Source organism: Odontesthes bonariensis, chromosome 9 (assembly GCF_027942865.1).
Source record: "Odontesthes bonariensis isolate fOdoBon6 chromosome 9, fOdoBon6.hap1, whole genome shotgun sequence".
Taxonomy (NCBI): domain Eukaryota; kingdom Metazoa; phylum Chordata; class Actinopteri; order Atheriniformes; family Atherinopsidae; genus Odontesthes; species Odontesthes bonariensis.
This window is the reverse complement of record NC_134514.1, coordinates 20,642,881-20,665,623: the sequence shown is the minus strand read 5'-3', so window position 1 is coordinate 20,665,623 and position 22,743 is coordinate 20,642,881. Positions and strand designations below refer to the sequence as shown.

The 22,743-nt window shown below is 41.4% G+C and overlaps 1 protein-coding gene across 2 annotated transcripts in view; it reads left to right on the top strand.

Annotated features, from left to right (window-relative positions):
- fam168a (family with sequence similarity 168 member A) overlaps window positions 1-16,330 on the top strand; it is a 28,352-nt gene extending 12,022 nt beyond the window's left edge. The window contains exons 2-8 of one of the 2 annotated variants that reach the window (XM_075473576.1): window positions 2,649-2,756; window positions 3,497-3,588; window positions 6,471-6,551; window positions 10,520-10,665; window positions 11,075-11,261; window positions 11,514-11,640; window positions 11,839-16,330. In XM_075473576.1, coding sequence (XP_075329691.1) covers window positions 2,695-2,756; window positions 3,497-3,588; window positions 6,471-6,551; window positions 10,520-10,665; window positions 11,075-11,261; window positions 11,514-11,626 — 681 coding nt within the window. In that variant the 5' untranslated portion in view covers window positions 2,649-2,694 and the 3' untranslated portion in view covers window positions 11,627-11,640; window positions 11,839-16,330. The remainder of the gene's footprint in view (window positions 1-2,648; window positions 2,757-3,496; window positions 3,589-6,470; window positions 6,552-10,519; window positions 10,666-11,074; window positions 11,262-11,513; window positions 11,641-11,838) is intronic. The other variant, XM_075473577.1, reaches the window with a different exon arrangement.
- The last annotated feature ends 6,413 nt before the right edge of the window (window positions 16,331-22,743 follow it).

Below are 22,743 nucleotides of genomic sequence, written 5' to 3'. Positions count from 1 at the left end.
AGGTAATAGGAACGGTAGACGTTAACGGCAGAGGAGTCGATGAATTTGTTCAACCTGTTCAATTTTAACGCATTTAACAACTTGCAAGTCAACTTGAATTGTCATTTACATGCCTTTCCTCAATTATATGGACTATACAACTTTGGGAGATTGTTTTTTAATGTCCATTCTTTGAAATTAGCTATAAAAAAAATTTTTTTTTAATCCATTGTTTTTTCATGTTATCTGCCCGTACCTCAAATAGAACGTTGCGACTTCCGACTCATTTCGCCAGAGCGGGTCACATATGATGATGAGCTACGGTAACATTGGAAATGCTTCAGATGGGTAGAATGCTATCAAAAGCATTTCTGATTCATAGTTAATCCTATTTTCAAATTTTTTTTTTCTTGCATCACCAACATTCATTAGTTCAAATTTCTCTATTATAGGGATTTGATGCTTCACGCACATCTTCACAAAATGCATCATCTGTATTGTGTTTTTCCACAAACAATTGAATTGATTAAAACATGTTTCCAGCTTATGGAAGAGATGGAAACTAAAATTAGATGTACACTCTCTTCCCTGGTATCTGTGGAGTGAATGATCTCTGTAGATTGGTCTGCTGAACAGAAGGTTTCCTGGTTGGAAAAGGTCTTTTTGAGTAGAGACCTCCTCGTCACCTCCCCCCTTTGAAAACAAAGGGTGTTATGGTTGAACACTCCCACTCATCTGTTCCTGCTCTCTTCTGTTCAGAGCACACGCCCTCATTAGATGCATTGTGGTGCCCCTCTTGCTCTCACCCATTCGTTTTCATCACTTTTTTGATATTTGCTGCAACGAGACTTGCTGAAACAGACCAACACATCCACGTTTCGCTTCTCTATTCATGCACAGCTGTAGTTGGGTTAGTATGCGTTGGGTGGATACGACCTCGGGGTCGGCGTAGCCACCTGCCCGTGTGTTAATGGCCTGTTCTGCCTCACTCATCAACACCTCAACAACTTTACACGAACTTCCAGATTAAGGTGTAGTTTTTTTCTTAAATAAATTTTCATTCGTGAAATAGCCACAAAATAACAGCGCGAAAGAAGCAAAATTTGAAAGACTTTTAAGCCACTGTAGCTTCTCTTTTAACATCACCATGTGACAGACGTGTCACGGTTGTTGGTCAAATATTTGATCTGAAATTTGAATGCCGATTTGATTTATTTATTTTTTATCAGAATTTTATTTTATCTTTTTAGCTTATCTTAGAGACTAATTAAGTCAGGTGGTGAAACCTAATGATGAATTGAACACGGACGAGCTGCACTGAGAAACGAGGCTGAGCAGAGCTAGAGGAAAGAATTAAAACACAGATAATATGGTACATTAATGAGGAATGTGCTTCAAGATGCATTCGTGCAATAGGTGAATCGAGTCCCCTAAGACATTCTTTTGCTGAGACATGAATGGAAGTAGTGAACCAGAACCGAAATCCTGCCGCTCTTGTTTTACCCACACTCACACACAGGGTCAAGGCTTTTGGCTGCTTTTTATGCAATTCCAGCACAAAACCATCAAAAAGCGACAGCACCCACGCGTTTGTGCTCACGTTCGTGTGGCGGTGTCTTCTGGCGTTTTGACGTCAGTGTTCCTGGATAGAGCTTTGACATGCTTCATGCCTAATTCAAAGTGTCGCTCTGTGTCGTTTGACGTCATCGTGGTACAGTATATGCTCACAAACTGTGATACTGAAACTGGCCGTGACCGGGAAGCACAAGCTCAGCAGGATGGATCAGTTGTGATTAGCCTCATCTGATTCTGAAATTCACTTTTTGGTGCACTCCAAATCATAAATGTATATTTGTCTAGGAAGCGGAATTGGACAGAGGACGGTGTTGCTGATGTGAAATGAAGTGCGGTGTGAAGATTTTATACACTCTCCATCACACAGAACAGGCCCCGATCACTGCCATCACTCAAATAACACACAGCTCACACGCATCTTTCTTCTGTTTTTTTTGTTTTTCTCCCGCTGCTCCAATGCTCTGCATTTTTGCAACACGCTTGTGCTTCTGGCTCACATGCATTGCGGATCATGCTTGCCGTTTTTTTGCTCCGTTTCGCTGCTCCTCCGTCACTTGCCTGCTCACTGGGTTTGTTGTGCTCCTTCATGGGCTGAATCAGTGTTTGCTTTGCTGCTTGTATTGGTTGTTGTGTGCAGCGCATCACATGTGGATACAAATTCATACTCATGCCGCACTTTCACGTGGACACGCACATCTTGTAGGCTTCAAAAAACAAATTGATTAAAAAAAACAGGACATTAGAAAGAATTGCCAAGTACTCTGTGTCCAAACAAAATATTGTTTGTTTTGTGCATACAGTATCTTACATTTGCAAACAGGGCATTTCTAATTTTTATATCCATCTTGTATTTACTCCGCCTATTAAACGCATTCTTGCTGAATAAAGACACAGCAGTTGTCTCAAACACTCACTCAGACACGCAGTCCTCCCCGCTGCTACCACTAATCATTTACTGTTGCACTGGTGCTTGCTTGTTCTTTTTATTTTGATCTCTCTCTCTCTCTCTCTCTCTCTCTCTTTGTTTTCATTATTATTTTCTATTTTTTTCCTGCGTTCATTGTAATCATGACCTCTCGCTGTTTTAATTTCAGATTTGCATATCCACTTCCACTTCTTCCTCATTTGCATACAGCAAGAATGGCGAGCGGGCATCCCACAGACAAATTCAGTTTCATGTATCAACCAGACACGCACAAGAGGTACGGGGCACGCATGCACACACACTCACACACGCACAAACACACCCACGGTTACACGGTGCCTGTCTTCGTAATGACCAGGTAAGTTGAAAGTAATGGTTGTGCACTCGAGGGTTCTCTCCTTTTTTTTTTTTTTTTTTTTTTTTCTTCTTCATCTGCACAGCGGGGAAAGCTGGCTTATATACAGTGCAGCAGTAACGGCTCTGTCATTGGGCACCGTCACCCCAACCATTTCGAGCACCTGAATTTATTACTGAGCGCCCCTATGATCAGTCCCTCTTATGGAAACCTGGTCAGTGAACTACTGGCTTTACTGGTGCAAATTTGGCGACCTGTATTAAATGCCACACAGGAGACGACACCATTATTTCTCAAATGATCCATGCTGTGTCTTGTGCTTTTCTGTCAGTACTTGTGCCTGTTGTTATTCCAGCAGTCTGATTTTTGAGTACTTTTTTTTTTTTTTTTCTTTTTTTTTTTCTTTCTTTTTTTTTTTTTTGAGCCTACTCAAAGGGTGATGATTCACAGGGTTTGATCTCTTTCTTCCTTATTTATTTTTGTTGCATGCTTGCAGAATCCTACAGCTGAATGCCGCCTGAACAATCTGGGGGATTAATGTGTGTTGATGTGTGTTTCTCCCAATTTACATGGATTGCATCATTTGCCCATTTTGCTGTTTTCCTTCTATTCGCTCTTAACCCTTTCCTCCACCCTCCTTTTTTTATTTTTGTCCTTCTTAGTAAGAACAGGTTATCTTCAGCCATGAATCCAGTCTACAGCCCTGTTCAGCCTGGCACTCCATATGGAAACCCCAAGAACATGGCCTTTACAGGTAAGACCAGTATGCACACACACACACACACACACACACGTTTACCATTTGTGTAGCACTGTCAACATGCTTTAAGGATGGAACTGATCAGGACAAGTCATTTAATGGTCGTCCTGTACGGAAAAAGATGGAGGAGGGGACCATGCCCACAATTGCACATAAGCTGCCGAGTCTTGTTTCAGAGGGGGAATTTCATTGGAGGGCATTTGAACAAAGGGTTTTCACAAGCAACATAAGATAGCATTCACATAAGTGGCCCACAAAAGTCCAATTTATTTAGGGCAAAAAAAAATTCTTTGCCACAATTGCGACTCGGTATGCAGTGAAGAAATACTTGGGTTATGTAAGCAGGATGGAGGATGCTAGACAAAGGAAGGCAGAAGATAATAAAAGAGTGACTGAGGTTGGCGACAACCTTTCCTGACTTGGGTGAGATTTTCAATCTTTTCCTGCCTAAACAACAGCAGAGATGGCGTTCCGATGGATTGGCTCGAACAGTAAACGTTTGGCAAAACTGGGTGTTGGATGATCAGATAGTACCAGGATTTTATTTTTATTTTTAAATTTAATTTAGTTTCTCACTACCATTTCGCTCCAACTTTATATTCACGTTAATCTTGAGTGGGGGAAACTTCTAATCCAATCCTGCTGCAAGAAGCTGGTTAATCTTTACAGAGTTATGGATACGCATGGCAGACTGTAGACCACCTGTCTTTAAGATACAAATGATTAAATCCCCCGATTGGTATGTAACTTGGGCCTTGGTTTTAATGACTAAATCACCCATTCTTTGGAGCGCTAGTGCTCGCCCCAAGCCAACCCTTCCAATCAGAAAATTGTTTTCCATTTCCCAAACCTTTGTTGGCATCATTCCACAAGATGAAGCATCACCCTGAGCTATGCTTTTAAAATGTTTCTGAAGATCGATCTAACATTTTTCACTTGCAGCACTGATGCTCCTTACTTTAACTTTTAAGTAACAGCAGCTCAGAATTTTGGAGCACAGCTTAGATTTATTATACCCCAACACTTTTGGCTGCATGCATGAATTTTACTACAGAAGAAAGAAAAAAAACTTCTGTTTCAGTGAAGTCACATCTCTTTATGTTTTAAGAGATATCATTATAGAGTTTAAAGTGTTCTTTTTTGTCCTCCTTAAGACACCACAAGTTAATCACTTCATCACCATTATATTATTAAAGTAAAACAATGTCTCTGTGCTAAATTGTCAGTCACGTTGTTAAAATGAAAATATGAACGTGTGGAGTTGCATGTCGGCTAATTAACGGGATGACACCTCAGTGTCTTTTCCAATTAAATTCACACACGTTGTTTCAGACAGTTGTAATCAACTGAGCTCTGTTTTTTGTTTTTTTTTCACACTGGCCAGTGAAGGTGATTAATGGCAGCTCTTCTTAAACATAGCCGGATGAACTGAATTTTATTGATTAGCTAATTCCTGCTGCTGGTCGACGCACTGCAGTTTCATCAGTAACCCCCCCCCCCCCCCCCCCCCCCACCCTAGTTTTATCTATTCTTCGTGTAGCTCTAAACAAGTGTTTGGTTTTTGTGGTCAAGTTTTCCAACCAGTTTTCCACCTTATAAACTGGGGAAGCGTTTCATGTCAGAAGGAGATCGTCAGCTGATTCCACATCTTTTCTTCATTGTGGCTTTTGCCACCGCAGAGTTAGAGGGAGAGCCTGAATGATGTTTTGTTTTAAAAAGATTAACCTGAAGGTCAAAGCCCTGGAACTTTGCTCCACGCTTGCAATGGGGGTGATGGTGGGCTGCTTAATTGTCTTGAAACAGGCAGAAGACAAACTGCAGAGATTTGCTCCCTGTATGGTGTTGTTATGGTGATAGGCCGCGGGGTCATAGATGATGATTGTTCTCATGGCTGATCATTCTTCAGTTATTCTAACGGAGTTTAATGATTCACCAGGACAATGTTAAATGTTATCGTTTTTCACAGAGCTCTGGCTCGCACGCTTCTGCTGCCTTTTGCATCAACAATTCAAAATGAAAAAGGAAATTAGTAGAATTAAGAGCTGCAGAAAAAGGCTGTCGTTCTGTTCGCTAGCTAATCAATAAACCAATCGCACGTTTCTTTGAACTTGACTAAATTGAAAAGATAGAGGGTTTATTAAACTCAAATTTTGTTTTTCAAATTAAATCAAAACTGCATTAAACCTAATTTTCTTAAGAATGTTGATTCATGTGGTTCACCATCGCAACCTCCGTCTGCAGTGTGTGTGTGTGGATATTTATTAAATCTGTTACATCTGTGGTTCAGCCTACAGTAGCTAAACCTGGATGTAGGAAAAGGCTGGAAGCCACAGAGCAGATGATCTGTGAGACTGTGAGACTGTAGGCCAGTAATAGCACAGTGAGAGCAACACTGCACTGCTCTTTGCTTTCATTCTTTTTCCTCAGTCTGCTTCTCTCTTTTTATTTTTTTTTCCTTCTCTTGCTTCTGTCTCTGTCTCGCTCTATTGAACCTCCATCTTTTATCAGGAAAAGCAATTTCTCAGGTCAAATCGGCTTTGTTGGCTTGAAGTGGGATTTATGACGCGCTTGTGTGTTTTTGTGCGTGTGTGCGCAGCCCCTTTCTCCTGTCTGCGTGTATCGCTAATGTTTCTGAATTTACCTTCTCCCACAGCATATTGGCAGGTGTGTCTTGACTGCCAAATTGGTGTATGTAAGATGCATTCAGCTGACTGTTATTAGTGCAGACATTTTTCTAATGAGCGCCATCTGTGCACATCCTGCTTCACACCAAATACTACCATACCTGTGTGTAAATCGGTGTGTGTGTCAGTGTCGCCCTCTGTTTGATTAGCTACGGTTTCCAACGTTCCCTCTCACATGTTTACCTCTTACAGGCTACCCAGGAGGTTATCCTGCGACAGCTCCCACCTATACACCCAACCTCTATCAAACAGGCAGTCCAGGGTATCCACCAGGTGAGCTGTGACATGTGCACAAACAGAACGTAGCATTGCTTATTGTAATGCATGTGTACAATTACTGTTTTTAAATATTGATGTTATTAGATAATTGTACTTGGGGACCTACATCTCCAAGTACATTTATAGTGTAATTTGTGTTTATAATGTAAATACTTGCATTTCTCTCGTCTGAAGTTCAGGCACTGAGAGTTTGAACTAATCCCTCTTTGGAGCTCAGTTTCTTGGCAAGTCTGGCGTTGAGCTGAATTAAATTGCTAAAACAGGGGCTGCTTATTTCCTGCCTTTCAACTTGCTGCAAAAATGCTGCAGGTTTAGTCTGTGAACTAGTTATCACTGCAAACGTTCCCTTCTTTGCAAAAGTTTGTACCTTTTTTTTTTAAACTGCGTGGCCATTTCATGCAGGGAGGAGGAACTCGGCCTGCAGACTCCACGTCCTCGTCATTTAAATCCGGCCTGAGGGGTTGTTTGTTTTTAGAATTACACGAAAGTTCAGAAGGTGGAGAGAAGCGAGGGCTAAAGTCAGCCGCTGACTGCACAGACGCCGGATGAAGCAGCCTTTGGAGAACGACCTGTACAGCTTTAATCATCCTAATCTGCGTTGTTGTGATGATGGTGGAATATTGTCCTACTCACAACACACACGGTTACACACAGATTCTTGCTCCCTCCCAGTGTTTCATAAGAAATGTGGTGTCAGAAAGCAGAAAAACTTGCTGCTTATATCCAGGTCATAGTGGTGCACCTTGTTGTTTTGTTGCCTAAAGGGGCCACAGTATGAAGCCCTTGGAACAATTGAAACACTAATATGTAACACTTTAATGCTGCAACAGCAACCAGCGCTCAGCTGCAGTGAGCGGAAGAGATGTGGCCAACTGTCTGTCGCGGCTGTGGAGAGAGAATGGCTTATTTAATATTAATAGAGCGTCAGATGAGCATTATATTTTTTAATTTTTAGTATTGATTTAGTATCCAAGTAAAGATATTTGTTAATTAATTTATTACAACACTTGTAATGCTGACTGAAGGGTACAGTTCATCTCCAAGTTGTTGACGGTTAAACATCACTACAGGCCAAATGGATGAAAACAAACTTCATGCAGATATCTGTTCAAAACTGCAGTGTTTCAGGCATGGATTAAAAATAGATGCACGCCAATGCACATAGCCCACAAGAAACTGAAAACCTTTATGGATTCAGTTTCATACCGTGGAGTCTTGAAAAGGAGTGGAGTGATTCATTTGAGGACTTGTTTGGTCACTACAAATACTGCGAGAGGGCTGGAATGATAAAAAGGAAGAAAAACGTTTAGTAATGTTTTCCATAACCCAAACAACCACGAAACAGCTTGTAACTCTGCCACCAAATACAACTCCCCCCTGATGAGTTATCATTCATTTCACACTGTGAAAAGCAGCTGACTAATGTGTTGGTGTGAAATGAAAGTTAGTCACTGTTTAGGATAAGGCTGGCCCAGCACTTAATCTGTCGAATGAATTACTGCTGCAATTATTAAATTCATGTCGAGGGGATCCATTACTGCTGCTTCTCTGTGTCACTGCATAGTGATGCATTGGCTTTTTTAGTTTTTTTTTTTTTTTTTTATTTCTGTTTTTTATGCACACTTAACCCAAAGCAAATATTGTTTCCCCTAAATATTTAATAATTGCCTGAGTCATCGTGATTACAGTTCTGTAAATCAAACATTGCTGTTAACACTGTTCGCAAGTATCATTACGATCCCTAATGCAGTCAAATGTAGCTTAGATCTCCGAGGCAATGCTAGTTAAATGGTGCTCTCAACCTAAAGGTATTAATGGTTAGAGGAGTGGGAAGCTAGCCAGGAACAGCTGCCAGTGGCTGTATAGCAGAAGATGCATCTCTGCTGGGGTTCAATGTCTGGTCCCAGAAGCAGATTGGAAGGGGAGGGGTGTGTGTGTGCGTGTGGGGGGGGTGTTACGGCTGTTTGTCGAGCCTGTGTAGATCTAGATAAATCAGATCTTGTTCATTTCAGCCTGTTGTCCACAAAAAAGTCATTTTATAGATGCAGGCACATTTAAATGTGACCGTCTGGATTAAAAAGAATGACATGCGTGAGGATATGAATCATTTAGCTTTTACTACATTATCAAAAACTAGAAAATAGTCTATTGTTGGGTATTGTGTTAATGCCACAAAGTCGGTCATACTTGCTTTGGACCATGAATGTGTTTTTTGAAAGTATCCATCAAGATTCCATTTCATTAGTGAGGGAATAATAGGTACTTTAAATGGGTCCTATTGTCTTGAATTTAGAGCATTTCACAAAGGCAGGAAGGGGTCTTCGATTTCATCCGTTCCTTGTGAAGCCGCCTCCTCTCATCCTTCCCCCGAGTTTGGTTTTATCTTTTTTGGAAGACAAACAAAATATCAGATCTGCTTTGGCAAAGCTCACCCTGCTTTGTTCCAACAGACACCTGAACCTCTTTGTTGAGGCTGTGTTGTTGTTGTCTGACGGCAAGTTTCTCTCTATGCTTGTCACGGTGCTTATGTGGTAAAATGACAATTTTCTGATTTTTGTGTTTATCCTAGACAAGACTGAGCCAAACAAAACAAGCTTTGGTCTGATTAGAAATGTGTCTTGGTCATTCTTTGTCAAACTGCTTTCTATCTGCAGGGCTTTTGTCTAATTGTCAAACACCATTGTCCTTTAATGCATGTGAGAGCAAAGAATGACAGTGGGAGCACATACGTGCGCACATATGCTCACACACAAGCACACTCAGACTTTTAGCCACAGAGCAGCTCCAGCATCTCTTTGTTCCCTTGTCCTTGTGTGAGAGAAGGGCTTTCATAAGCTCCACGGCGGCAGCAGCTAGCTAGTAGCATGTTTGACCTTCAGGCTCCTCCGTGTGGCCACTTTTAGGTACTGCAGTCTGAAGAACAACAAACATGAATGCAGTTGCATGGACCTGATGCCCTCACTGTCCCCCTCATATTGATCAAATGGTGATGCACTGTGAGTGAAAGGTGGATACTATGTGGAATGTTGTGTTTTGACTGGTTTTCCACAAATTAACTTAATATATTTCATGATAGATTGAATATAGTCCATTTACTGTGACTGCACAGCTTCTTTCTCCTTTCAGTGTACAAGGTGACGATGCTGTGTCCAAAGATGAAGGTTAAGCCAGCTCACTGAGGCTTTTTTAAGATGGATAGGCTTTGCTGTGTTGTTTTTGAGATTGAAATCCCCTGGAAAGACGGCACCAGTCCCCATCTGGTGGACTTTATAGGAAATGCAAATAATAAAATGCAGAGCGTAGAACTATATCGATGTGACTGTGCACTCTCTCTGCTGTTGCTCCACACTCGGCCCTTAAACATTGCAGTTCCTTTAACTGTAGCATTATTTACAAAAAAGAATCGGTGTGGCTGAATCCCTTTTCCCTTATATATCTGATGGAAAGACTAATATCTTTTGTCCATTTAATATACACAGGCAGATCAACTCTGAGCCGTCTTTACAAATCATAGTGGCGTCATTGATTGCAGTTACTAAGAAGTCACATCCTTAGTTTCGATTTCATGCTTTGTGGTGACAGGTTTGAGATAAAAAACACCTGATTGCATAGTTTCCTTCATTTCCTCAGTGGTTATTTCCCTTATCAGTGTTTCCAGACACAGCAGGTAGCTTGTTTTGTGTGGAAAGATGCTTCAAACTTCTTCCTGCCCCGCATGAAACAGCAGGTGACTGTTTCCCTTAGGGAATGCAGAGTGAAATGGAACAAAAATAAGCTCGGATATTTGGCTTAAAACCCCAAATAAATGCTTGTTAAGTTGCTTGTTAATCTCAATTTAAAAATTCGGTGGTTGTTATTTACAACTTGCTGTATTGTCATTAAATGTTTTTCGTCGGTGAAACGGTTATAAAATGTTCTGCAGTGATGTAATCGAACGCCCTCTTTTCTCGGTCTGTTTCTAGGATACACTACGGCAGGAACCCCATACAAAGTGCCCCCCACTCAGTCAAACGGAGCACCTCCTCCCTACACCCCCACTCCTACCCCGTACCCGACAGCCATGTACCCCATCCGCAGTGCCTACCCTCAGCAGAACATTTACGCACAGGTAAGGAAATCGGAAGCGACAGCGTTGGTTACTCTGGAGAGTCACCAGGTTTGCCGTCACACCTGTTCCGCTGCCATTCAGCACGATCGCTTTAGCGGATAAATTTGTGTCGCCTGGTTGGTCTTTGTCATTTAACTGTCTATTAAAACGATTAGGGGAACCGGTTTAAGCAGTGTGTTGCCAAGTGGCCTGCGCAGTAGTTTGAGCGTGAGAATTCCTCTAAATATCTGCGTTAAAAGTGTAGTCGGTGGTGAATGAATCGCTTATTGTTCTAAAAGCAGACGCTGCCTGTAAAAGCGTCCTCCCTCTGAGACTTGAATAGAATAAACATTTGAATTGTGTAATAAGCTTCATAAATCAAATGTGCCCACTTGTCCATCCTCACCAAGCCTTTTTTTTCCTCTGACAGGGAGCATATTATACCCAACCAGTGTATGCAGCCCAGCCACATGTGATCCATCACACCACCGTGGTGCAGCCTAACAGCATTCCCTCCACAGCCCTCTACCCGGCCCCGGTCCCCGTTTCTGCCCCTCGCAACAACGGCATGGCTGCCATGGGGATGGTAGCTGGGACAACCATGGCCATGAGCGCGGGTAGGACAAATGTAGATTTAAGTGGTGGCATGTTGGACTAAGTCACTGACATCGCCATTATCTCTTGGCCTTCATCTTTGTTTTTTAAATGATTTGTTTATTGTAGAGAAAGTACCATAGTCTGATGGTAAAATGATGGGTTCGAAGTTGTAATCGTAGGCTCTTGTAACTCGTGATGGAGATGAGATAAGCATGGGTCTAAATCTGAGTATAAATTGATTTTACATTCACGGTGTTGTTAAATTTGTGTAGGAACTTTGCTGACAACGCCCCAGCACCCCCCAATTGGAGCACACCCAGTTACTGTGCCAACCTACAGGCCCCAAGGGACGCCTGGTTACAGCTACGTACCGCCTCACTGGTAGAGCCCACCCATCACGTGAGTGTCAGCGCTGCTGTTGTTTACTTACTCTGACAGTACTCCCAGCACAGTCCCCCCCCACCCCCCTCCTCTCTTTTTTTGTTCCCCTTGACTTGCGCAAACTGTGCAGCCTCACATTTCTTTCCCTGCTTTCCTCAGAGGCAGTTGTAAATCAATCACCCATGCGTGCTTTTGCTCTGTTCCCCCCCCCACCAGATCTGGAGTCCACCATCGTATGCAACTGCTCAAATCTTACACGAGCTCCCAGCGGTAACCATGGGAACTTGGCACCTGTCTGCAAGAACAAAACTAAAGTGCAACAGCCACTTTACTACTACTATTATTATTATTATTATTATGCGACATTCTCTAATGTTTTTACAAAAGCTGCTTTTCTTTTCTTTTTCTTTTTTTTTTTCTTTCTTTTTTTTCTTTTCTTTTCTTTTCTCTCTCTGTTCATTTGCCAACCAGTCATTACTTTTTATCGTATGGTTGTTTTGTTTGATTTCCTCATTTACTTTCGCCGTGTCTGTCATTGGAACTCCAGAGGGACTCTTGACCAATCGCAGGTGTCGGTCGCTCCCGTTTCTGTGTTGTGCTGGTGTGCGTGCGTGTGCGTGCGTGTGTGTGCGTGTGCGTGCGTGTGTGTGTCTGTGTGTGTGTGTGTGGTCCTGCCTGCTGCTGCTCAGTTGGCTGGAAAAAATATTGGGCACTTATTCTTCATCATCATCATCTCCATCAGTCACTACAAAGACTATTGACTAATGCTGCCAAATTTTTCTAACGACTAGATATCAGCACAGGGTTTTAACATCATTTGGAATTTTAATTTTGCGGGTTGTTGTCAGTTTCTAAAACTTCTTTTTTACCACACTCGGCTGGCTTTCCTTTTTGTTTCTCCTTCCTCTTCATAATTTTTTTTTTTTTTTTTTTTGGTTTTGTTTATTACTTTATTAAAAAAAATATTCGACTTCGATTTTTTTTCTCTTCAGTTTGATCTCAGTCGTCTTCCAGCACGTAGCTGTCTGTCCGACAGTCGTCATCATCCATGTTGGCACGTCTCCACGCGTGTGTCGGTCACCGACTGCCACCCGCCGTGCTGCGTGTCTCACCTTGTCCACATTAGCGCCGTACCTAGTACGCAGTAAAGAAAAGAATCCCCTCCTTCATGCTACATACTATGCAGGCTGGTATGTTGTGACGCTATCAAAAATCTTACCATTGCTAGAAAACATTTTGAGGTTGGATCATGTCAGCTTTTCTTATCTAGTTCAGTACATGTAGAAACTATGAAAGTGTTTATATTAGTGGTGTCAAAAAAAAAAAAAAAAAAAACTTAAAAATCGCAGGCGGTCGTGCACACTTTCTCACACATGCACACGCGCACACACAGGGGCTCCTGTGGTGCGTCTGACAACACGGCATCACTTAGTGGCACTTACTGTACAGTACCTCCAGTTCTGATGCCAACACATTGACACACACGTAACGTAACACGTACGTGGATTTCTGGGGGTGTGCATGGCAGACGCAGAGAAGGAGCTTAAAGGAATCACATTGGCATCCGGAGCAGGGAGAGAGGGCGACAGCAAGGAAGGACGAGGAGATGACGCACTCACAAGAAGTCATTTAATTTCATCAAGGTACAAGACATTTGAGTTTGTGACCTCTCACCTGCAAGGGACCGCACAAACAGACGGCTATTTTTGCACTGTATGTATTGTACATTGATTTCTCTGTTGTTTTATTTTTTATTTTTTCCTCTGTGGTCGTAGTCTCCTCCTCCTTCCTTTTGTCCAGGCGAGGACTAATAAGCAAACATACCACAGAAGAGAGAGCCGGGCCGCTGAGGTTTCGGGTTAACGGCGGTCCGCGTGGTCACGGCTCGGATTTGTGTCGGGATTAAAATAGGAAGCGGAAAAAAACCCAGACCGTAATCATCGATGGGCTCGGTGTCCACCGTGAGAGCGCATTTACCTTTTTGCATCAGGTTTCTATCCGCGAAAGTTTTCAACTTTCAACAGTTACTATGGTCCGTCTTAATCAAACTCGCCGTGATTGGTTCTCGCCTGGAGGTACTTGTTGTAGGTGGAAGAGGGCAGCGTTGGGATTTAATATTTAGTTGAGGCCTGCTGTATTTTACAGGATTTAGAAAAAAACAAACAACAAAAAAAAACCACACAAAAAGCATCGAGACTCACATCTTTATGATCTGTCGAGCGCAGATTGGTATTACACAAAGCATTTACTGCGCGGGTATGTGGATGAAGTGGTTTGATCATTGCAATAAAATAAGAGGGGAACGCCTCCAGCTGTTAACGTACAGTAAATGTTTTATCAGCCTTTTGAATTGATTTTTTTCTTTGTTTCTTAAAAAAAACAAACGCTTCTCATCATAATATCTAAACATGAATATAAAAGCTGCTCATGCAGCCTACGTTCAATAATCATTACAGTTACCGCTAAGAAGAGAGTAGAACATATCAAAAGTTTTGGGGTATTGAATATTGTGAGGTAATATTGCACAACATAAGATTTAAAACAAACGACAAAAAAAAAGCAAACAAAAAAAACTTGACTATAACTACTATGATTTAATGCTAAGTAAACAGGTACTTAGGCTTCGTAGTGCAAGATGGAGGAAAAAGCAATTTATATCATAATTAAAATAAAACAATAAGGTCGAGTGTTTGAGGTATTCTTAGTCCAGATGTTCGTACACCTGTAGGTTAATTCTCAAGATGTCGCACAATGCCGCTGTCGGAGGAGAACCGCGTATATTGAGCCCGCATTTTAAAAGAAATAAACAACTCCTCATTTTAGATAAGTGGATGTTATTGGCATGACAGACCTCAGAAGTCTCCACCGTGTGAGAATCTTGTACATTTTAAAGTAATGCCAGTAAAAGTGGAAAACAAACAAACAAAAAAAAAAAGAGTACAAACTGGATTTTCTTGCGACAGCAGTGATGTTACTCTACATTAGGATTATTTAACCAACCACTACCTTTGTCAGTATTTCTCAATTAAATCTTATGTCTAATTTAGTTTTTTTTTTTTTTTTAATATATATATTTTTTTTTGTTTAACTATTTTTTTTGGGGTTCTTCTCTCAACCTTCAGTCAATTGAGCATAATTGGTATGCGTAATATTCAGGTGTATTTCACTATAGCATTGGATTTCTAAGTTTTAAAAAAATACAAAAAAAACATGCAGTATATTTATACAGCAAGTGGTACAGTAATGTATTTCTAGCTAAGCATGGTTGCATCAGTGTGGCAGCTACTGTTTGTGCTTTTAATATATATTGTTTTCTTTTTTTTTTTTTTTTTTTTGTACCTCTTTGGTTTGTCTGTCCTCTACATATCTGTCATTATGAGCGGATAACCTAACACACGCGGTCTGTAAATAATGTTGAGACTTGTGGAATTTCTTGCCACCGAATTCCCACGTTTTTTTCTGATTGTTGCCCGAAACTACAGACACCGAGGGAAGTAGAGGACGGACGACAGAACTGAAATGGACGGCGTGTTTGAAGTGACCGGGGAAAAGGCAAGCCGCGATGCCTTCGGGGAACCAAACTTTCCCGTCCATTTCCCTCCTGTCGGTGCAAGCTTGCGTTGAATAATGTCTTGAAAACCCTCGGCCTCCATGCCCTTTGTTCTGTGCCATATTTCACCGATTGTTGTTCAGTAAATATTTGTTTCTTCTCCTAAATAACTGGTGAACTCTGAGTCCTTGTTATGTCTAGCTTCCTGTGAATCTGTGTTTTCCTGTTGCTGTCCTATTTCTCACGCTGTTGATGCATATTACCTCTCTGACTTTTATCTTACTGTATCTTCTGTGTTTGTCCTGTTTTTTTTTTTTTCTTTTGTTTTTTTTTTTTTCGCTTTGTGCCATTTTGCATCCCGAGAAAACCTTTTTATCACCTGGGATACAAAATGTCAGATTACGTGGATCGTCCCTCCCTTTCTCTACTTCTACCTTTATTTAAGCTTTCTTTACTTACACTTTCATGCTTTTTGGCCTTTTCGTGCCCACCCGCCTGACCTTCGCTACCCTCACCCCACCCCACCCCATCTGAACAGCATCAGGTTGAGTAATGCGATGCTCGTTGAATTGTTTGCAACTGTGGCAATAACCACATTTTATGGTATTTCTGAAATTCCACTGACTTTTTTTTGTTTTTTTAAACACTAGATGTCGCCAGTGACGAAGTCTTGAAGTGGCATCACGGCTTTGAGCCAACATGATAGATTCATTCATCTACATTAAAAAAATCGGATGTCACGTTTTGAGCACTGAAATACTTTTTTTGGGGATCGTAGCTTCTTTTTTTTTTTTTTTTCTTCTTCTTAAAGGCATTTTCAGAAATGCCATGTTAATGACTAAACATACCTCCAGATGAGGTCTTAATTCATGAGAGGATTTTTTTATTTATTTTTTTCTGGGCTGTGGACCAACGCTCCTAAGCTGTAATTCAGTTTTCACACGGAGGCTCAGTTGAGAGTCAAACCCACAGAGCAGCATGCGAAAGAAAGAGGGAGAGAGATAGGTCGAAGGTAAGAAATATCCCTAAAGAGCAGGGTCGTTTTTTCAGGAGGGTCCAACCGCTTCCTCATTTCACTCCATTCCTTGCCTCTCTTTCATTTCGATTTGCACTTAAGTCAAAGTGGGAAGTGGAACGCGTTAGTTTTTTTGGGGGGGGGGGGGGGGTTGTTGGTGTGCAAATTTGTCTTAATCGTGGAATCTTTTTCATCATCTTCTCATCTCCATCCGTCACTGTCCTCCATAACATTTCCAAACCTTTAAAGGTGATAACTTTAATGAGGCTTACTTGGTTCTTTCCTCTTTTTTTTTTTTTTTTTTTTTTTTTTTCCAAGTTTATTTAAATCTTGAACCTTTTCACTTTGACAGTGAAAATGTCATCGAAAGCATTCGCTTACCCCCCCACCCCCCTTTTTCGGCTTCTTTTTTTTGCCTTGCAGTTGCTAAGTCTTAGTTTTTCATGAGTGAATTAAAACACTACTATCACAACGCATAGTGGGCTCTTAAATGTCTTTTGATGTTCTACTGCAGCTTTTTCATTTCAACTCGTCAGAGAACATCTCTAGTTTGATTTGACACTAAATGTGATGCAAAAAGTGGAAATTCCTTGTCTTCCAAAAAAAAAAGAAGAAAAAAAAGTGTACTCTGATCCCTTCCGGATCGAGTATTAGGAACAACCCCATCTTTGGAAGTTTTAGTTTGGTACCCAGTTTGCACATGCTATGGTATATCTGTTACCGTAAGGTTGTGTTTGAAACTGAAGCCCAACGTCTGTTCAGCGTTGAGAGAAGTGAATTGTATGTTAGCTATTTGGTCCAGAGTGAAGGACCTGCGTCAGGCTTGTGATATGAAGTGTAAATTTGTTTTCTTTTTTTTTCTTTTTTCTTTTTTTTAAATGTTCTTTATTATTTTTTTTTGTTGTTGAGGGTTTTTTTCTTTTCTTTTTTTTCGTTTTGTTTATTTTTCAAAGATCAGTTAGTGATCTTAGTACTATAACTAAGCCAAGTTTGTAATTGTATATTTACTGTAAAATGTAGAACATTGAATAACTATTAAAATTTTCCTATAAAAGGAAGACTGTCTTCTGTGATTGCCTTTTTTTTTTATTTCCTTTTTTGGGGTGACTTGAAAGACTAACTTTCTCGCCGTGGTTTGTTCTGTCGTTCAGAGACAAAACGCATGTGAAAGTGATGGGGAAAAAGATTTTTTTTTAAAAAGGAATATCCCCAGTCATTTCCACAGAACATCAAAATGTCTTCTTCCTACTCTTCACTTTAGCTGTTTAACTTCTCAAAGGCAGGACACAGGCTGTAGTGAGAATGTCGTGCCAAGACCAACTTAACTCTTGAATCCCAGATGTCAATGTGGATTGAAAGAGATGGAACCCCCCCCCCATTTGAGAACTTGACACTTGAAACATTTGTTATTTTCTCTGGCGAATCTCTGCCTTATGTTGTCAGCCATAATAATGTCTTCTCCTCAACACTGTTTGCACCCATGCGGCCCCATATAATCCCACTCGCACCTCTGTGCTTCACCCGAGGGGGAAAAAACCTGAATCTGCCCAGGCTCGCACCAAAACTGACTAATTACAGATTACTGATACTGTGGCCGGTTGTAAACCTGCTTACTGCTGCAGCTCTGCTTCCACTCATTCTCTTTCAGTCACAAATCCCTCTGAGTTCTCGTCAGTTTTTGCCCATTCCTCTTCCTCCTCCGTCTGCAGCCATCACGCAGACATGCATGCACACTAAGTTCCTGAGTTCAGTTTTTTTTTTTTTTTTGCGACCGTGTTCATGCAGTTTGGCCAACTGGAAATCAAAGGTATGCTCGATTAATTTAGGCTCTTTATGTCAACGAGTTTCCACTGGAGCCTGTATTTCAGTATCGTCTTTCTAAACTATCTCAAAGGAAATACTCGTCAATTCTTTGATTATGCAATAAATGGCTCGATCCTGTTACCCTTTAGAACACTGCACAGAGCAATATTCCCTCTACTGTTCTGTACTATCTGTAGAGGAACAAGGGTGCATCATTTCCCTTGTTGCTGTAAAAGACTGACAGCAGAAGAATCCTCTACTCTTTCACTTCTCTCTTGATCCATCTCCAGACATCCGTCTGGCTTGAGCAACACCAACCACGTCTCCTGCAGATGTAGGCCCTACTCAAACAGTGACACACACACACCTACCTCTTTTATGGGCAGTGCCCCGCCAAATGCACACACTAGCATGCTGCAGAACAGACCGGAAGATCCCTTCTGAATACTGCTATGGAAAAGAATGGCTATGAATTGTGTTTAAGGCACAATGGCAATGGAGTACTCTTTGTTTTTACCCCCCCCCCCCCAAGAACTGTGAACTGCAATTTAGAACTGCAATGACCGTGCAAGCCCCGTGAAAGAATGATTAATGCCTTGATTTGGCATTATTGTTCCACCATTTGTTTGGGATCTCGCAGGACTTATCAGCTGAATCCAGATGTTAAAAAAAAATCCCCATACAACTACGATGTCTTAGGTTTGTCTTAAGCTTTGTGCTCTTTCCAAACAAATGATGCTACCTGCTCTGATATCTACTTACCTGTACTGATTATAAGCGGCTATTCATGGAGGAATACCTCAGATACACAACTACCGATACATAACTTATGGGAAAAACCTATTTAGAATGATTTCTGCATATGATTATAGCAAATCTCAAGGCCCGGTCAATTTGTGTGTCATTTTGGCTAGGTAGTAGAATGCAGTGATATTCAGACTGCCTTTTGTACACTCGGCTTACAATAAGGGAGGGGGGAGGGGGGGCCTGCATGCCCTCCATTAGGTAAACATCCTGCTTGCAGCTGATACCTAAGAACTAAGCAAACTATGTAGGGAGTTTTAAATACGACATACTGCCAGAGGACAACCTTAAAAAATTCCATCTGTTTCTTACAACCAGAGGCAATTATTATAAAGAATGTGTCACGGTGTGGTTTCCAATGCAACTTAGAGGGTTGCACATGAAATTCTGGAGCGTCTGAGGCCTTCGTGGGAATCCAATTTAATGGAGTTGTGCGTCTTGAACAATCAACAGGCACATCGCAACCTGTCCCAGTTCAATGGTAAAGAATCCTCGTTAAAATTTCGAGCATTTGTTTCACGGTCCATTTCAGACAAAATGATGCAAGATGACATTTACAGGGTAGAAACCTATCCGAGTGCAAAGGAACTCGGTTCATTTACGTACTTAATACTGGCTTATTGTGTTATGGTTAGACAGAGTGTTGAGAGGAGGACAACATAACACCAGAGAAAGGTCAGATGCTGGCGCTCGGTGAATTCTGTGATTTTTGTCTGAACAGCCGAAAAGAAGCCGGAGGCCTCTGCCAATCACTGTGCTTGGATCTGAAAGCTACACCTATGAAAAAAAATTGCCCGTCAAGCTTTGAGCATCTACTTGTCTGTCGGCACCGGTCTTGAGCTTGAGAAACAGTGGCTTTGCTGCAGTTGCCGACCATGCAGGACTTTAATCATCTAAGTGCCTCGATGCTCTGTCATATATTCAGTTTCATCAGTGGCAGAAAGATGAATGTAAATGAGGCAGATTGATGCATTTGTCCCCCTAACTGTTTTTCATTTTCATTAAGTGCTGTTTGTTTGCTAAATTTGGCCCCTGCTGTTATTTACTGGTGGCCTTAAAAGCCACCCTCTGATTCAAACCCTTTGACTTTGACCCTTTGTTTTTCTGCAGTGTGGGAGTTTTGCTCTATGGTGGGTGGTCGAATGATAACCAGCTTCCTATTCCTAGTCCATGCAAAGCAAATCACTGATTTTCAGCCTTGTAGTTTTTATGTGTCTCTCTGAAGGATGATTCTGTGTGAGAACTTGCGTTTGCATGAATTTGAACCTCTCCAACATTGCCCCTTGTAATATTTATGGCTCACACACACACAAACTCATGGTGATTAACACACACAAACACAAACTCATGGTGATTAAAGGTGCTTCTCAACAAGGACTCTCTTGGGAATTGTCAATGTAAATCTTCTCAAACTCTCATTTCTCTCTCTCTCACACACACACACACACACATATAGATACTGACACAAACCCAGTCAGTTAAGCAGCAATAATTTATTCTACAAAGTCAATGGAGACAATGAACAATTTTACACAAGTTCAGTACGTTGACTTTCAAAGATCAATAGTCCAGGAGGGGCAAAAGAGTTTGTCCAAGCCGTCGTTCACACTCAGTAAGTCATAAATTAAGTAGAGACGAGGAGTGACTGATATGTTCATCAATATGAAGACATTATACACTGAAAGATAGATTTGTTGTAAATACTGAGAAAGTGGGGATAGCTACATGTAGTCATGACTAACGGACCACAAGGTTGCAGAGTCTGGAACGTGATAGGATGTCCTCAGTGACCGCTGACTCCACTTTGATTTCACAAACACTGGATTAACACAGTTTCTTCAGTCTTTTAATCAGATCCCCCACAAAGAAAAAAACTGCTGTTACATCAGCTTAATGGGATGTTCACATTTCCACACTTCTACTTCAAGTATATTAATTTTAATGAAGATGAGCAAGCACTTAAGTGTATAATGGTGGTTTGTTTTCCCATTTTGTGTTTGATCAACTTTATATGGTGTGACAACGTACTGCAGGTTCAATTTCGGACAACCTGAGCAAACGATTCGAGGCCATTTTGCACAAGAGTTTTAAAATGGCACCAACAAACACCAGCATCGATCCAGTGGAGGCACAGACGGGAGACAAGATGAGCTGTTAACACACCGCAGAAGATGAAAAGACCACTGGTGTCCCAAAAACGGACTCTACCTGCTGTGGTGTGATGGGAGGCGCACGCCGATCAGGAAACAACAATGTCAACAGCACCCTGGGAAGTTCAATAAAAGGGGAACTAGATTCAAGCAAAATGACACGCAGCAACACGTCTCAATCAGTCCTGTCACTCTCCTGAACGCCTGAGCACCCACAAGCTTTGACCCTTTGAAACTTGTTAAAGAGTGCCCAGAACACGGTGATTCAACCCCTATGGAACCCTGTGCATGATAGAAGAAGAAGGAACACGATTCTTTCCGTCTGCAAACCTTTACAGCTGCTGTTCTTGTGGTCTTCAAAAATAAATAAAAAAATAGTCCACACCGTTTAAAGTTTAAAGAAAAGTCTTTGTGCTTTCAGCTGATTCAAACTCGGTCTGTGTGCTGACCAGTTACCGATAAGAGAATAATATTTAGCAAAAGCTGCCAAGTGTTTGATGTAAGATAAGATTCTACCGAAAAGTTCTGAAGGAAATTTCTCCGGAACTCGTGAGGAAAATGCTGTTAAGATAAAACAACGAGATAGTTATACATTTAAAGCAGTGCACACAATGACCCATCACTGAACTACTCACAATGTTGCAATAAATCATAAAACCATAATATTTGAAGGTAATAGTAAGCCATCTCATCAACACTGGTTTAACGGGAGGACAAACGTTTTGATCATGATGTGTTGGGCCTGTCCCATGATTATTTCCTCGAAGGCAGTCTTCACTGTGGAGTACTGCCTGGCACATGCAGATTTTCATGGCTGGTCTGTGTTAGTCTTGTAATCCAGGCTTCCAGCTGCACACCTATAGGTTATCAAATCAGGATTCGAGTCCACATCAGAGGACGTTAGACGATCAGCCTGCAAAGAGAAGTGCTTGATTTTAAGTAGAATACTCCAAGTCAGCTTGTTGTCGATGGCTATGCCAAGGTGAGAGCCAACCTGGGCAAAGCCCTGGTCATCCATGGATAATCATTGGTTGTCCTCCGTTTCTGCATTACCAGGTGCTGTAATAAACACTGGTGAGGTAGTGTTTATCACACCAGTAGGCTGAAGTTTTGGATGTCACACTTGAGGTGTTAGATGTAAGATGTGGGGTAGTTGCGTCTTCAGACGCATCTGTTATCCAACCCTCTGTTATGGACTTATCAAAACTGAGAGAAAGTCGGAAACAAAATAAAGAGTCAATCTAACAGCTTATCGACATAATTGGTAATCAACATGTGTTCAAACTGGTGCTAATAATCGTTAAGATGTCGAATTCGAGGATGCATGTCGATAGTTGTTCGTCAAAGCAACGCAATCCTACAAACTGATGACATTTTACAGTCTAAGAACATTGATTGCTCAGGTGTTAAATGAAATATAGAAATTCTTAATGATTCAAAGACTTCTAAGGCAAAAGGGGGCATGCTGGGGGTTAGTGGAACATGCAATTTCAATTGAAAAAAAAAAGATTTAATTAATGTTCCTAGTTATTACATCTTGGGGGTGTTTTTAAAAAAATCTAGTTTACCCTCAATATATTCTTTCATCTTGAAGTGTTTTAATAGCTACTAACGTTTTTGCCCGTGACATCACGTCACGTCCCCTGTGTTTGGTTCTCTGACTGCCGACCGGACGTTTTAAACCATGAGGGTTGAAATGAAGGAATCACATGAACGCGCTCAACCGTAGCTCTTATTGCGCGTGCGCTGGCTTCTCTGTTGCGAGCGCCTTAAAGCAGCGCGGCAGGAGCTGCAGTTTA